Below are 16,362 nucleotides of genomic sequence, written 5' to 3'. Positions count from 1 at the left end.
TAATTGAGGTTATAATAGTAATAAATGAAGAAATAATTACTTTTTATGATTGGTTATTATAATCATCCAAACTTGAAAAGAACCACAGGAAATAACTATATATCTCATAAGAAAATCTCTGTAAGAAGAGAAAAATGTGGAAGCAAATTTTGTATATCATATTAATAATATATTTGGCTCATCCAACCGAATAAATTTGGATGTGGTAAAGTTTTGAATCTTACGAAGAGAAGATTGACATATTTGAGAAATAACAAGTGTTTCTTTTGTGATTATATAATAATGATTTTTATCTCTTTATATTATATTATATATATATATTCTAAGTTTTGTTTCTCTCGTTGTAATTATTTTGTTTAATGAGAAAACATGAATAATTTTCTTATGTTAAATAACTAAAAAAAGCAAACAAATAATATTATATGTCTGACAAAGAGTGAAAATACGTATACAATATTGACAAGTAAAATTTTCTTTTTTAACTGACAATACTAGAAGCAAAAACAATACAATATCAAGTTTTGAAAAAAAAAATATTATTTTGTCTAGAGAAACAAAATTCACAATTGATAATGCATTTGTCTCTAGTTAATAAAAAAAATATACTAAGCTTTAAAGATATACGTTGCAATTGTTATCATATTGAGACTAGATGAAATAATGAAATAACATATCTTTGTATTAGAAAAGTTGTTTGTTTTATCTTTGAATTATACTATATTCTTATATGAATAATTAAGACATATGTGTTGCATATCCAACAATGAACCTAAAGTTCATAAATCTAGATATACTTTCAATTTGGCATCATATATTGAATCATCCTGGATCTAATGATGAGAATAATTATTGAAAAGTTCACATAGACATCCATTAGAGAGCCAGCGGATTCTTCAACATAATTAATTATTACGTGATACTTGCTTTCAAGGAAAACTAATAATTATACTATCATCCGCTAAGTGGGAATTGAATTATATTTCTAAAACAAATTCATGGTGACATATGTGATCTTATTAGCCCACCAAGTAGATCATTCAAGTATTTCATGGTATTAATAGACACAATGGATGGTCGCATGTGTACTTATTATCAAGTCAAAATCTTGCATTTGCAATATTACTTGCTCAAACAATTAAGTTAAGAGCATAGTTTTCTAATTATACAATTAAAAATATTCGACTTGATAATTCTGGTGAATTTACATTATAAGCTTTTGATAACTATTGTATGTCCATTGGGATAAGTACTATTGAACATCTTGTAGCTCGTATTCTTACATTAACTATAAAATGTTTGCAATTAATTGCTAAACCATGGTGCTTACGAGAGTTAAAGCTTTCTACATTTATATGGTGACATGCTATTTTGCATGTTGGATCACTTATGCATATTAGGCCAACAACTTATTATATAAGTGTCACACCCTGCCCCAAATGCCACTTCCTACGACTAGATGGAGGGCGTGCCACCTTGTTTTGCATGTGGCGTGGTTTATTATTTAATTATAATTATATGAAAATAATATTTTTTTGTTAAATTTTGTATTTTAAATAAAATTAGCCAACCAAAGTAGTAACAATAATCAAAATTAACAATTAAATTTAACAAGATTAATCAAAATAGTAACTAAATTGTGACAAGGTTGAAAGTACATAAATTGATGCAAAATTTAAAATATAAATCAGCAGTGTTAAAATTTAGGCAGAAGTCAATTCTTAAGATTCAATGCAAAGTACTCTTGGGTGAAGACCAACAATAGATAGTTAATGAGAATTCTCACATGTAGTGAAATATGATATATATATACATACATATAGATACATACATCTTACAATGATCAAATTTTGCAATATAATTTAATTTGTTTACAGTACATTTGTTCTACCAAGAGACGGCTGAAGTTCAACATGGTATGCTGCAGAATGCACACAAGTGTGTTGCCAAAAAGAACAAATTCCGGAGAGCATTATCTTACCTTTGTACAAAGAATCATAAGTCACTTCAATTAACACATAGCCTGCAAAAAATAAGCAAATAACAATTTCTTTTGGTTGAATTAATTAGCTGAATCCTTCAAGTTATCCACACGACGATGATTCTCAAGGGGATCACTCGATGCAGAATGGTAGTGATTATTCCCATTGGTGTCAATAGTCACTGAAGAATCGGGACATGGCCCATCCATTAACATGCTTTTTTGAGGCTCAGCATCTAGAGAAACGGTTGAGCTTGAAATCTGCGATCGACTGTCGTGTGAGAGCTTCTCGAAGGCTCTAAACCTTGGATCTTGGCCGGAAGAAGTGCGCTTGATGATCGGTGCTTGGACTGCAATCTTACCTTCAAGCATACTCACCACAGAAGACATGGTTGGTCTGAGAGTCGGAGATGGGTTGGTGCATAAGAGAGCTACGTTCAGCATCCTCATTGCTTCCTCTGATGAGTAATTTGAACCAAGATCTGGATCTGCTAGTTCTAGAAGATTACCTTGCTCTTCCAATACATAGGCCTTCAAGTACCAAACACAAAACAGTTAGTTTCTCATCTCATGCCCTCTCACTTCAACAGGTCTAAAAAATCATCTCTAAACATACTTCTACCAGAACTTCTTTGTCTCTCCATTTATAGTGTAATGAGAATTGAGACATACAAGGAATGCAATAAATACTTGTACCAAGGTGAATTCTTTATTATCCAACTTTCCAAAAGCAAATCAGCATTTTTTCACCAAAACATCCAAGCGAAAATTCAGAACATTAAAACAATGTGAAAAGAAAGATATGATAAGTAGTGAGTAGCAAATACCCAATCAAGAAGATAAACAAACTCTTCTTTCGGCCTGTAATTTGTGTTACTTTTCCCGCTAACTATCTCTAAGGCAACTATTCCAAAGCTGTAAACATCTGCCTTGTCGGTCAAGTATCCTCTCATTGCATACTCAGGTGCCATATAACCACTGAAAATTACCAAGAAGCAAAACAAAAATGCTTAACAGTGTCCTCCAACAAACCTGTTGAATTGATTATTGAATGTTTAATGATGTTAACTAGGTCTAGTGCAAATAGAATTCTGACTCTCAGTGAACAAAATTTTTGATCAAGTGACCCTAAAATAAATCATTTTAAACAAAAACAACTAACAAGACCCTGCAGTTTAAATGCATGTGATCTGGACACTTCAATTGACCATAAGATGTTTTGTTATAAACATGCATGCTCAGGAGTTACAGACGTATGTAAGTTTATGCATGCACGCACATGAACAAAAAGAGAGAAAAAGTACATGGTTCCAGCAATTCGTGTACTGATGTGGGTGTTTTCCTCTTCATCAAGCTTAGCCAAACCAAAATCAGAAATCTTAGCGTTAAGATCTTTATCGAGCAGCACATTTGTGGCCTTTATGTCTCTATGAACAATTTTCAACCTTGATTCTTCATGAAGGTAAGCTAATCCCCTAGCTATCTCCAAGCATATCTTCTTCCTTGTTCGCCAGTCAAGGTGTAGCCGCTGTTCCTCTCGACCTTGAGTCAATAAGAAGCAAGTGAGCCGAGATTTAGTTGGCCACACCAATCTAAATGATGAAATTCACTAAACCAAAGATGCCATTCATGAAATTACCGAAAAGTGCACGAGCAAGACTATTGTTTTCCATATATTCATATACAAGCAACAATTGGTTTCCCTCAACGCAGCAGCCATAGAGCTTAACAAGGTTTGGGTGTTGCAATGCAGATATCATGCCAATCTCAGTAACAAACTCACGGCTCCCTTGCTTCGATTTCGAGGAGAGTTGCTTCACGGCAATCAAAGCACCATCTGATAATACACCCTACCCTTGACCAAAGAAGATAGTCTCAAGTTCATAAGAGTTTCAGGTTGGAACAAAATTTGCTACATTATCCCCTCACATACAAAAGAACAAAAATGCATTCAGTTACCTTGTAGACAGGCCCAAATCCACCTTCGCCTATTTTACTTTTAGGATCAAAATTGTTGGTGGCAGCTTTAATTTGTTTCAAGGTAAAATGACCCGTTTGTAAATCTATGCCAGAAAGTTCTATAGCAAGAGAAAAATAAGAAATTTGTTTTAATGCCTTAGTTGAAAGAAATATATACTACCAATATGTTTAAACAGTAAACTACGTTACCATTAGCTAGGTCTTCCTTCTTACATATGTAACCTGTCATCCAAAGAAATACTAGGACCAATATGATGACTACTAAAAATGAAGAAACTATGATGCCGGCAAGTGCTCCAGATGATAGTCCTCCCTCATTGATTTTAAAGTCTAGCAAAAATAATCATTGATTTCAATTGGAAGAAATTGTACATAAAATCCAAAAAGGGGGGAAAGACCATTTAAAAGTGCAAGAAAGAACTTACTTGGTGTAACTGTGATAGCAGAAATAAGGGGACCATAAACTCCTCTGTCTGGCACTGCTGTGGTTCCTTTACCAGCCCAATATAGATTAATCTCAAGGGTACTGCCATTGACAAGAACATTTTTATCTTCCACTGTGAAGTTCTTACCAACTCCCCCAGCTGCATCCACAATATTGAAATCCTTCTTCACTAGTTTTCCCTGTAGATGTAGCCCAGCCAATGAACAACTGAAATTCTTATTCCATGATCATTCATATCTAAGCTAAATCTAGAAGTTTGGAAAACAACTAGTTCATCGAATAAATGAAACACATACACTAGTAGACTCTATAATGTATTGTAGTGTCATAAACTGACTGCATACTCACTTGAATTGAGATATCAAATATACGCTTTCCCAGGCTGCTAAAAGTTTGATCATTCGAGTACATAATTTCAGCAAAGTGGAGCTTCACATTGTAGCTTCCGCTTCGCAAGCAAAGGCCATAATATTTTAGGGAGAGAGGGGAAAGTCGGGCATTTTGATAATAGCGTGGACCACTCACATTCAGCCCGAACTTATTTGTAGCTAAATAGTCAGCATTTTCATCACCCAGAAAAACTCCTGTACTGCTATAAGCCCATTTTTCTGAAACAGAAAAGAAATTTGACTTGCCTTCTGTAGTTAAGTCCTCTTCATAATCATGCCCATCAGCCGTCACTCTAGTTCCTCCACAATTAATAAATAAGGAATGATCTGCAGTTGTAATGAGCACAATTTATAACCAAATACTCAAACAACCATCCATGACATAACAATTAACTAAGCTTTCTTTTTCCCAAAGTTTGGTTAAGTATGATTCTGAAAATTGTTCTCAACTCAATCTTGTTTTCAAAACCTGTTAACCCCCTATTCTTGCTTTACTATTTACCCTCTTTTTAAACTTTTAAAAATTATAAACTAAACTACTAAAGTTACAGATAAAAGTGTACATAAATAAACATTTCATAGATGGTTACTACCAAATACAACTCATCAGTAACATGTTTCAATAAACTGGTTTTCAGTAGTAAAATCATAAAACTAGTCTAAAATTCAATTCGTTGCTACAAAATAAAATTAACATTTGAAAATACAAATTCAATTCTTTTTATCCACAAATTTTTATATTGGAACAAGTCCCTAGAAACCATAAAATCATTAAACAGGTGAGTTCAATTCCATAACAGACCATAAAATCTAGATATTGATCTACTTACATTCAGCTTTTCCTGAGCATGGAAGGTCTTTCTTGAGGCACCAAGGAACTCTGCATGTAAGAAAATTTGATCATGTCATTTCAATCAAGTTCGACACACGATGAAGAAAGGGAGAGCAAAACTATCTTCATTTCTTACTGATGATTTGTGGCCGGTGGATAACTTGCAATCAAGTTCCTGTAGTAGAAAAAAAAGGAAAACAAAAAGCATTCAAACATCAGCTTCTCCAGAATAGGAAATGTTAGTAACTTTTTTTCTAGCTCTCTTTGGAGTAATTTATCTATCTTCTTGAAGGTTATTGTATCTTTGAGCATTAGTCTCTTTTTATTTTATCAATGAAAAGTTATGTTTCCTTTTATAAAAAAAAGAGTGTAGAAGCTTACACAGGTGATTGTTGGCAACTAGCAAGAGTAGACCCTGAAAAATTGTTGTAAGACAAATCTCTGCAACAACCCAACATTTATATCATAAATATTAATGTATAGTGCAAAACAAAAAATTCAAATTTCCAAGCATTTTTACATCAGATCAATGCAAAAATAAATAAATAAATAAGGGTTTGAAAAGATCATGATACTATAGGTTCAAAATTCTTCACAGCCCATTGGAATCAATGCATGGTTATACAGTATACTTACATGTTCTTTTTGCTACTCAAGATCCAACCGGGCACTTCACCACTCAATGAGTTGTTTGTCAGAAACCTGTATCAAGTATGTTCTGATAATTAGTTGTTGATGGAGGTGTACAAATAATACACTGAAACCAAAGTGACAGTCTCCAATTATCTACTTACATGAAGTCTATCTTTCTCTTCATCAGATTCTGAAATGTCTCAGGAATGTCACCATTTAAATGGTTGAAGCTTAGATCCCTACAAAAAGGAGGGCATAAAAGGCACGAAAAGAAGAAAAAACTGCTCTAGATTTCTAAATATGAAATAAACATTTCCAACTCATGGAAGTAATAATATGGCCCAAAAGAGAAGAAAAATTAGGACTCGGGGTTTAGAAAGCCTGATTTCCTGCTTCTTTATTATGATTATTATTATTGGTCCTGATAAAGCACATTATAAGATTCATTTCAACTCGAAGCTCAAAAGGCCTTCTAGGGTTTAGGATGGAAGGAAAAACCTAGTGAAGAAATTGGCACAAAAGAAAGAGACACTCACTTGGAAGAAAGGAAACTTTTATTAAGAAAATTTACAAAGGATTGACACTTTTGGAGAGAGCACTCTTTCCCTATCAAAACACTTAATCATTTTCACCCAAAGTTTCTCACATACTCTCTTTCTTTCTTCCTCTCTTTGTTTACTTTGCTTGGTTCACAAATGAGGATCACATGTTAAAATATCTAGCAACACTAACTAGTCTAGAAGAGTCTTGAAGTGTCCATAATATGTCATTAGTATGTAAATTAGATTTCTCTAAAATTATGTTGAAAGATGTAAATAGATAACTAAAAGAAAAAAATCTAGAAATATCCTAGATTTTATTTAGGTTAAGGAATTCTAGAGAGTTTCTTTAGATAAAGATGACTAAGAATATTTGCAATGGTTAGAATTCTAGAGAAATCCTTGGCTTGGGCTCCAAGGAATTGATGCCTATAAATAGGAGGTGTGATCCTCGTTTGTGAACCAAACGAAGCAAAGTAAGCAAAGAGAGGAAGAGAGGAAGAGAGAAAGAGAGTTAGTAAGAAACTTTGAGTGAAAGTGAGTGAGTGTTCTCAAAAGTGTTCATCATTTGTAAATTTTCTTAATAAAACTTTCTTTCTTCCAAGTGAGCATATCTTTCTTTTGTGCCAATTTCTTCAACAAGTGGTATTAGAGGCAAGCTAGCTTAGCCTGTAGTGTTGAAGCTCTTGAAAATCAAGTACACACTTTGGGACTGTGAAGCTTGTTGCCTGGGACACACAACTAATCGTGGAGTGGATTCATCATTACATGATGATGGGAGACCTTCAAGTTGTTGGAGGAATCAAGAAGCTTAGCACTTAGAATTACAAAACATGGTCCACATGCATGAAGTCATACCTACAAGGACAAGACTTGTAGGATGTTGTAGAAGGCACTGAAGTAAATCCACCTAAGAATGTTGTTGCTTTGAAAAAATGGAATATCAAGGTAGGTAAGGCCATGTTAGCAATTAAAAACGGTTGATGAAGAAGTGTTGGAGCACATTAGTATTATGGAGCACCAAAGAAGCCATGGGACATGTTTGCCTCACTTTTCACAGAGAAGAATAATGCAAGATTGCAGTTTTTAGAAAACAAGCTCCTATCAATCTCTCAAAGGGAGAGGACTATCAACCAATATTTCACCAAGGTAAAAACTCTACCGTGAAATCTCTGAATTAGATCTTACCTCAGCTCTTACGGGATCAAGAATGAGAAGAATTATTATTCATGGTCTTAAACTAGAATACAGAAGTTTTAATTCTACTATTCAAGGTTGGGCAGTCCAACCTTCTTGATTGACCTAGAAAATATGCTTGCTGGTCATGAAGTATTGGCTAAGCAAATGTCAGCGGTCACAATAAAGAGCAACAATGAAGAAACTCTCTTTTAGTGGGCAAAGAAAAGGTCATTCAAATTTTCAAAAGAAAGTAGAGCCTCAAAAGGAGTTGAAGAGACTCCAAAGGGCTCTCGAGTGGGGGAGCTAGTAAAAATGATCGTCTACATGGCCATAGAAAGAAGGGTGAATGCTACAACTGTGGAAAGATAGGTCACTATGCTAGAGAAAGTCGTTGAAAGAAGAAGATAGCAGAAAGCAATGCAGTCCATTAGTGAAGAAGAATGGGATGCAGAAGCATGTTGTGCAACAACAAATCCCAGCCCCCAATCGACATCCAATGCAATGGAGAATTAAGTGTTAGCTCTCCATGCAGAATAGGTAAATTATGAAAATGATTGGATTGTTGATTCGAGATGCTCTAACCATATGACAGGAGATAAAGAGGAACCTGCAAAGCACAAAGTACAAAGGAAGCAAAGTTGTTGTAACTGCAAACAACTCAAAGTTGCCAATAGCCCAGTTCTAATTCCAATCAAGTGGAACCGGAAAACGTGTTATGTGCCTGAAATGCAGAAAAATTTAGTACCAATATCACAATTGACATCAACAGGCAAATTTGTCATGTTCGGACCAGATGGTGTCAAGGTCTACCAAGATTTGGAAGTCAATGGCAAGCTATTGATGGAAGGACGAGAAATGGATTTCATCTATATCATGTTAGCAGAAGACGCCTACATGGATAAGCAAAGGCACTCAATGACAGAGAGCATTGATTCCATTGATGAACAATGTCATACAGTTAAATGAAGCATTATTATAGAAGGCACTTGAATCAGAAAAGACACCTAACGATGAGAGGTCTTTTGAAGAAGGATCCAAAGATGAGATAAGACTACAACAGAATCCAAAAGGTGAAGAAGAAAACGGCGAAGACAAAGAAGAAGAATTAAGGACACAAATCCTTGGCAAAGTGGAGTACATAATAAAAAACATAGTTACAAAGATAAACCAAACAAAGAATACCAAATTCTAGGTATGTAAATGCAACGTTTGGACAACCAACAACATATGAAGAAGCGTCACAAAATATCCAACGGAGAAAAGCCATGGAAGAATAAGTCGACGTATTGAAAAGACATAGATGTTGGGACACAAAGACATAGACGTTGGGACAAATTGCCAGAAGGCTAAGTGCATCCAAGCATGCAAAGTTTCTTACTCACTCTCTTCCTCTCTTTGCTTAATTTGCTTACTTTGTTTGCTCGCTTTGCTTTGCTTTTCTTGGCTTCCTTCGTTCACAAATAAGGATCACACCTTCTATTTATAGTCATGAAATTCTTGGAGCCCAAGCCAAAAGATTTCTCTAAAATTCTAACTATTCTAGATATTTTTAGTCTCATCCTTATCTAAAGAACTCTCAAGAATTCCTTAACCTTTATTTTCTTATGAAATTAAAATTTCTTAACCTAAATAAAATCTATGATATTTTTAGATATTTATTTACATTTTTCAACGTAATTCTACAGAAATTTAAAAACGACATATTATGGATATTGGATACTTCAATGTTGCTATATTTGTTAACAAAACCAAACTCCTTTGAAAAGTGAATCAAGTTTTGGTCCCAGAAGTAAACGAGAGGCAAAATAGGATAAATTTTCTTTCTCCTTTTACCCCAACATCAGTTATATGAATACTAATCCTTCACTATCATGAATTGAATAAATGGTAAATTAATACTCTGAATTAGTTAAAAAAAAATTGTTGCTGGTCAAAACAACTTTTATGGTTTTTGGCTACTTTGTTTGTACTAGGTACATTGTAGCTACATTCGGGAGTTTGTTGCTGTAATTAAGTGTTTCTTTTACTTATTTGACTTTGTGGCTGGTAAGTATTTTCATGGTTGAGTTTTGGCATTTCTGTGACACGATATTGGGTCATTTTTATCTTGAATGTTACGTGAATTATTAGCTCGTTCATAATTCATGCACAGCTAATTTAGTATCAATAAAGTATCAAGTTATCAACTTTACTGCTTATTCAAGTTTAGGGTTCAATTTAATGAAACTGAAAACTCTAAGGTGAAAATTGGGGAATTATCTGACTAATGGGTGAAAAGTTGAAAATTAGAAGGGAAAAAAAGTACGATGTACTTGTCAGCGTACATAAGAATCGGTCACCAAGAACTTACAGGGTAGATAATTTGTTCATTTCTCCAATATACTCAGGGATTGAACCGTTAATTAAACAGTTCCTCAGGACCCTGCATGAAAAGGAAAATGTGGATTGAAATGGAATTAAAAAGTGCACTTTTTTGAGATATAGACAACAAACTAAGTTACATTCAACTTACAATTCTTTCATGTTTATCATATCTGTCAAATTGGGGAAACTTATAAAGGATCCCTTCAAGTCAGATATCCTCCTGTCAAACAAGTTGCACGCAGGAACAAAAAAGTCAACACAATTAGAGTAATCCATGTGCTAACTAGAGGCTTACAGATTCTCACAATTGAGTCAGGTTCTTCAATTGAGATATTGTAGAAGGAATGGGATTTTCCATCGATGTTCCTTGCATATCCCTGGCAAAAGAAATGTTTCAAGAATCTCTTGATAACGGGTTATAGCTGCACAAGTGCACATTGGATATCTAATGCGGGTCAGCTATTGCAAAGTAGATATGAGATTTACTCACAGTCTATCAAGGTTGATCCAATTCCCAATAAATTCAGGAATCTTTCCAGACAGTCCATTCCCATCTACTCTACTGCAGACATTAGTTCAAAACTCAGAAATTGTAGAGTGATATGGAAAAAATGAAACGCTAATTTTTTTCACATGGGTTACTTACAAATCAACCAAGTTCGTTAACTTTCCAAATGAGTCTGGTATTTTTCCTGTGAAGTTGTTTGCAGACAGAAGCCTACAGAGGTAAGAAACAGCTGATACATAGTTTGAAGATGGCAATTTCCTCCCCAGGAAAGAAAAAAAAAAAGAGTTAAAGGACAAGCAACTCACAGTCTTCTCAAACTGTTCAGATTTCCAAGGCTGGCCGGTAGACTTCCAGTTAGCTGGTTGTCTTCCAAGATCCTGCAACTCAAGTGTCATCAAATCTTAACTCAATTACACAAAACATACTTTTTCATCACTTACAGCTCTTCGAGGGTGCCAATTTCACCAATTTCCTTGGGAATTGAACCGTTTAGCCTGTTTCCCAAGAGAGAACTGCATGGTACCGGCAGACATATAACAAACTTATCAATTATTTGGTGATCATGAGCTACAAAGAATGCCAAAGGAAATCCAATCAGATCCAAAATTTGACTTACAGTTTGACAAGAGGAGCATTGGCAAGGCTACTGGGTAGCTGGCCATTAATATGGTTGCGAGTAAGATCACTGTTTAATCAGAAAAACTTCGCTCAGAATTCTATACTTCAACTTGCAATCACCCGTCAAAGGAGTGCCAGTCTTACAAATGTCAGTGGAATATTTGAACGTTTGTATTTAATACAATAAAGAAAGATGGTTTCCAGCACTTACAGTTCCTGCAGATGAGTAAGATTACCAAATTCAGCTGGAAAAGTTCCTGTTAGATTGAGACCCTTAAGCAGGCTGTTAAATAACAAAAAATAAGATATCAAATCTCCAGTTAACCTAGACAATAAAACCAGATAAGGAAAATAATGTACCTTGAAATTAATACCGATTATAGATTAACTGTTGTTCATAGCTGATTTTCTACAAGCATTGGCGATCACTAATATCTAATATCAATTATTACCTAATTTTTAATCTGCTATAAAATAATATCTAGTTTATAAATAATTTGTAAGCGTAAAAAAAATGATATTGTTTCCAGAATAATACAATTTAGTTCTAGTACTTCCAACTCTGATAATTAATTTTAAACAGAAATCCATTTTGAACAGTTGGTTTACCAATAATCGGGATCAAGGATTAATGAACAATTAAGATGAGATTATTAAAAATTTATGAAACTTGTGGAAACTCTTCTTTACCATGGTTTGATTCCCAACTTTCTGTCTACCCGTAACTTATGTAAAATGGAAATCTAAACTATATGCTGGGAAATTCATTTCTCTTAAATGGTAACTAAGACTTGAGCGGACCAGAGAGCACTCAGAGCAGAAAAAATATTACTGCAAACTTTTGAAATGGGATGCCCAAAAGTGAGTAAAGGAATAAAATAAGAAGCACATCAATGGCGAAAAGCAACAAGTTTCTTACACAATTGTCACATGACAAAGAGTGGAAGTACAATTGCATGAGATATTCCTCAAGATTTGGTTCCCCTGAAAAGCTTGATTGGAAAAGCCTTCACCTCGAATGCAAGAACTCCGGGTTACATTCCAGCTTAAGTTCTCTAGTTTTGAAGATATTGTTTGAAGGGTTTTTACTGTACACACAAACCATTTGGTAAAATGCATCAATATCCAGATCCAAGAAGGGTTGTAATTATCTTAGTTCAGAATCAAAGAATCGCATACAAGTTATTTTATTCGGTTCACCCAATCAAAAAGAGAGGTTTTTTCCCCTCATAAAATGGTGAGCTTATAAATTGCCCGTCATTGGAATAGAGTATAGTCAACGTTTTGGAATTGTTATGAATGTTTTGATACAAAAGTAGATTAACAATTAACTGGACAAATAAACGTAGACCAGATAATAGGTGATAACAATGACATGGAATCGGAAGGAAGTTATTTCAACTGCTGATTTAATTTTCCATATCCCACCACTTGAACGTTGAAACATTAAAAAAGATCAAATAATAGAACAAAACAAGAAAACAAAAATTATCAAAATTCAATCCTCCAATGGAGCTACGAGTCAGGTCAAAGCCTACAAATCAACTCGTAATATCAAAAGCCTAATCAAGTCAATAAACAGACATTAATGCAGCTATAAAGATAAGGTTATTCAGACAAGTTGTTAAAAGAAACGTGTCAGTCAATTAATACTGCAGAAGTTGGCGGTGTTCAAATTCCAGAGGACTTAATACTACTCAACTAAAACCCACTGGTGACTGGCTAGTGGAATTCTTGAGCCAGCTGGGCTGTTGGATTTTCACCAAACTCAGAGCTTAATAGTTAATGCTCATTTATGAGAAGTATTTTGGAACAATTGCAAACCAAGTGGTCTAGGGATCGATTATATAAAATGGTTTTCATTTTACCTCGACTTTAATCACTGTTTTCTTTATCATTATTCCACATGTTACATGTCACTCTAATTAAGAACCCTATAATTTACCGGAAACAAGAACAAAAACCTAGAATTTAAATGCACGTGGTTTCAGAACACTACATACTGTAGTAGTATTAGATATGCTTTTAATTTTCCTACACTAAGGTCAACTTTTATTTTCATAACTCAAAAAAAAACTTTAAGAAGACCTTTTAAGGTTTTTATGGAAAACAGATTAAGCATTTACACTACAATTAGGAGTGACATTGAAAATTAAGAACAAATGAAAAACATTTATTGTTTAGTCCAAAAAACATATGCTTCGAAATCTACCTATAGTTCTAAACTTAATAATTGATAACAATACACTCCAACATAACAGGTGAATATGAATTAAAAATATCAACTAGAGTCCAATAATTCATTGATAAGGAAATCGAATTTAAAAAGCATTTTACATAAAACAAAATATAAAAAAATGACATGATGGAGAGAAGACCAATGCCTTGACATTCAACTAATCTCCTATATAAAAGTAAGAAAATAATGATGGATAAAAAATTATTTTCTCTCTCTTTATTTCTAAAGTGAAGAAAATAATATATTCCTTGCTAGACTCTCCCAGCCATACTAATTTTGTTTGAATATTATATATATATTGTTTCATTAATTAAAATAAATAAAACATGGAGGGTAGAAAAAGTCAGATCTAACGTGAAACGATTAGATAAGTTTTGAAATCGGCCAGAGGTCACGGGGCCTACCTGGCCCATGTTTGCAAATTAAATACCCAATGTGTTCTACAGAAACTTTAAAGTTTTTAGCCTTTAATTAACTTTGAGAAAAACAAACAAAATAGATCATCATGGCTCAATTTCATTACATTTTTAACAAGGACATTTCATTGAACAAAAAAATATAAATTAAATTAAAACTAAAATTTTTCCATTAAGAGTTTATATATTATTAAGTTGTTTTTTTATTAGTATAACAGACAAGTTAATACATCACTGGAATAGACTATATGACAGATAATCATTAAATATAGTGACATAATTTTAAATATTTGTAAGAATGTATCCAAATATCGTATTTTCTCAATTTAGTAAAATATTAAATATTATAATATACCAAAATATTATATGGATGTTACGTATACATACAACATACATTTAATAGGAAAATCCATAAAATAATTTTAATGTAAATTTTTAATCTTGTTTTTTACATAATGCCATTGAGAATATTTATGAGATTTAAAAGATTAAATATCAAATTGAAAAAATTATAAATGTTATAGTTAATAGTGAATATAACTCAAATAATATAAAATAATTAATTTCTATTGTGATTTCAATTCAATTAATTATTTTATCCATTTCTAAGTTTTGTTTTAGAAAAATCATAATGCTAAATCTTGTAGGCTTAAAATTTGATATAATTTAAAATAAATGAAGCATTCAATCATTAAATAATTTTTAAATAACAGCAGTTAAAATAATATTTATATATATAATAAAATTTTATGAACTAATATTTAATTATTTTTTACAAGAAGTTAATTTTTATATAATAAAATAAGAATATATCAATTTGGAGAGACATAGAGTTGTGATTAGTTATATATAATTTTGGTCCATTTTGAAATTAATAAGAAAATGAAAGGAAGACCAAGATAGCTCTAAAAGAGATGTATAGGCAATCACGTATATCAAAACTTTTTGATGTTTTATATTGTATTGGTCAAAAAATAATAATTTGACCTTTTTAGTTCTCCAAAATTTAAAAATAATAATGATAACAATAGTTAGTGATTAAAATTATCATAAAAAGAAAATGATAGAACTTCAAGCCCATCTGAACAAGCAAGGATGAGAAAGAATTTTTAATTTTTTTTTAAGAAAAACTGCCTACAGCAGTTTAGCAATTTTGTGGTGGCAACAAAAATTTAGGGGAAAAGAAATGGATCAAAAAAGGAGAAAGAAAAACAATTAAAGAAATAATGTATGAAAAAAAAAAATTGGATCTGAAATTCCGGGAAAGGAATTTAATCTCACTCTCTCTGTTAGTTCAGGAATTAGAGAAACAAGAGAAGAATTATCCGACTCTTCATTTCTACGAATTTCTCGTTCCCTAGAGTTTCTCCGGCTAGAAACTCCAAATACGTAGAGCAAAAATAGACCAAATCCCCTAAAAGGAATATCAGAAGCAAGAAAGGTAGTAGAGAGAAGAGAAGAGAAGAGATAAAAGGGCATGCAGAATTTAAGAAATGGAAGGGGCCGCGGATGAGCGTGCGTACCTTCGGATTCAGGCAAAAGCTGAGCGTCGGATCCAAATGCCTGGAACAGCAAAATCCACGGAAGAAAAAAGGCGAGAATCCTGATCAATAGAGAACCTGGAAAATCCATATAGAGACGCAAGTGGTAGAAGAAGAGGGAGTGGGAGTTTTGTTATTTGAAGTGAAGGTGAAAAAGGTGAAGAAGAAACGAAGGGATTGAAAGTGAAGGAAGAGTAGTTGAGAAGTGAAAGAGAGAGAGAGAAGAAATTCAACTCAGAAAAGGAAACCAACTGTGTTTGTGCAAAATTTCCATGGATTCAATTGGAAGAAGAAGATGAAGAAGAAGAAGAAGAGTTGAAAGAAAACAAAAGAGTGGGGTATGTGGAAGTGTGTAAGGGTACAGTTATTGGGCGTAGGCTATGTGAATATAATTGTGAGTGGCCACATGATGAAATGGCAAATCCTCCATGTCAAATTTTTCTTTTCTTTTATTATTATTACATAAACAAATGTTTTCTCCATACTTTTTCTTTTTCCTTTCCCAAATATTATATTTTAAACACTACCAAACTTTATACATTCACTTTCGTCGTTTGACTGGTTCACCGATAATTAAAGAAGTTTACTATTTTGTTATTAACATCAATTCACTTTTTTTTTTTTTTATCAAAATACTTACATTTCTCGTATCTTTATTCTCGTTAACTTTCCCCGATAACTTTTCTATAATTATTAGAACT

General features: G+C 33.1%; 1 protein-coding gene across 2 annotated transcripts; it reads right to left on the bottom strand.

The window, feature by feature from the left end:
• Nucleotides 1–1,759: 1,759 nt before the first annotated feature.
• On the bottom strand, nt 1,760–16,028 carry LOC101211151 (probable LRR receptor-like serine/threonine-protein kinase At1g53430). 2 transcript variants are annotated; one of them, XM_004137260.3, is made up of 24 exons: nt 15,644–16,028; nt 12,385–12,553; nt 11,677–11,748; nt 11,464–11,532; nt 11,288–11,359; nt 11,153–11,224; nt 10,986–11,057; nt 10,830–10,901; nt 10,645–10,716; nt 10,488–10,559; nt 10,326–10,397; nt 6,419–6,496; nt 6,261–6,326; nt 6,006–6,065; nt 5,761–5,799; nt 5,623–5,672; nt 4,752–5,119; nt 4,384–4,582; nt 4,148–4,288; nt 3,938–4,056; nt 3,618–3,828; nt 3,283–3,520; nt 2,806–2,956; nt 1,760–2,509 (listed from the first exon to the last, which is right to left on the bottom strand). In XM_004137260.3, exons 1-24 carry the CDS (start codon nt 15,750–15,752, stop codon nt 2,060–2,062), a joined length of 3,093 nt encoding a protein of 1,030 aa, XP_004137308.1. In that variant the 5' UTR covers nt 15,753–16,028; the 3' UTR covers nt 1,760–2,059. The 2 variants fall into 2 exon arrangements, with proteins under 2 accessions (XP_004137308.1, XP_011653302.1); XM_011655000.2 differs by lacking the exon at nt 15,644–16,028 and having other exon boundaries at nt 11,677–11,681.
• Between the last annotated feature and the right edge of the window lie 334 nt (nt 16,029–16,362).

The sequence above is a fragment of the Cucumis sativus genome, chromosome 4 (genome assembly GCF_000004075.3).
Source record: "Cucumis sativus cultivar 9930 chromosome 4, Cucumber_9930_V3, whole genome shotgun sequence".
Taxonomy (NCBI): domain Eukaryota; kingdom Viridiplantae; phylum Streptophyta; class Magnoliopsida; order Cucurbitales; family Cucurbitaceae; genus Cucumis; species Cucumis sativus.
The sequence above is the reverse complement of the archived record's forward strand: the minus strand, read 5'-3'. Positions and strand labels throughout refer to the sequence as shown.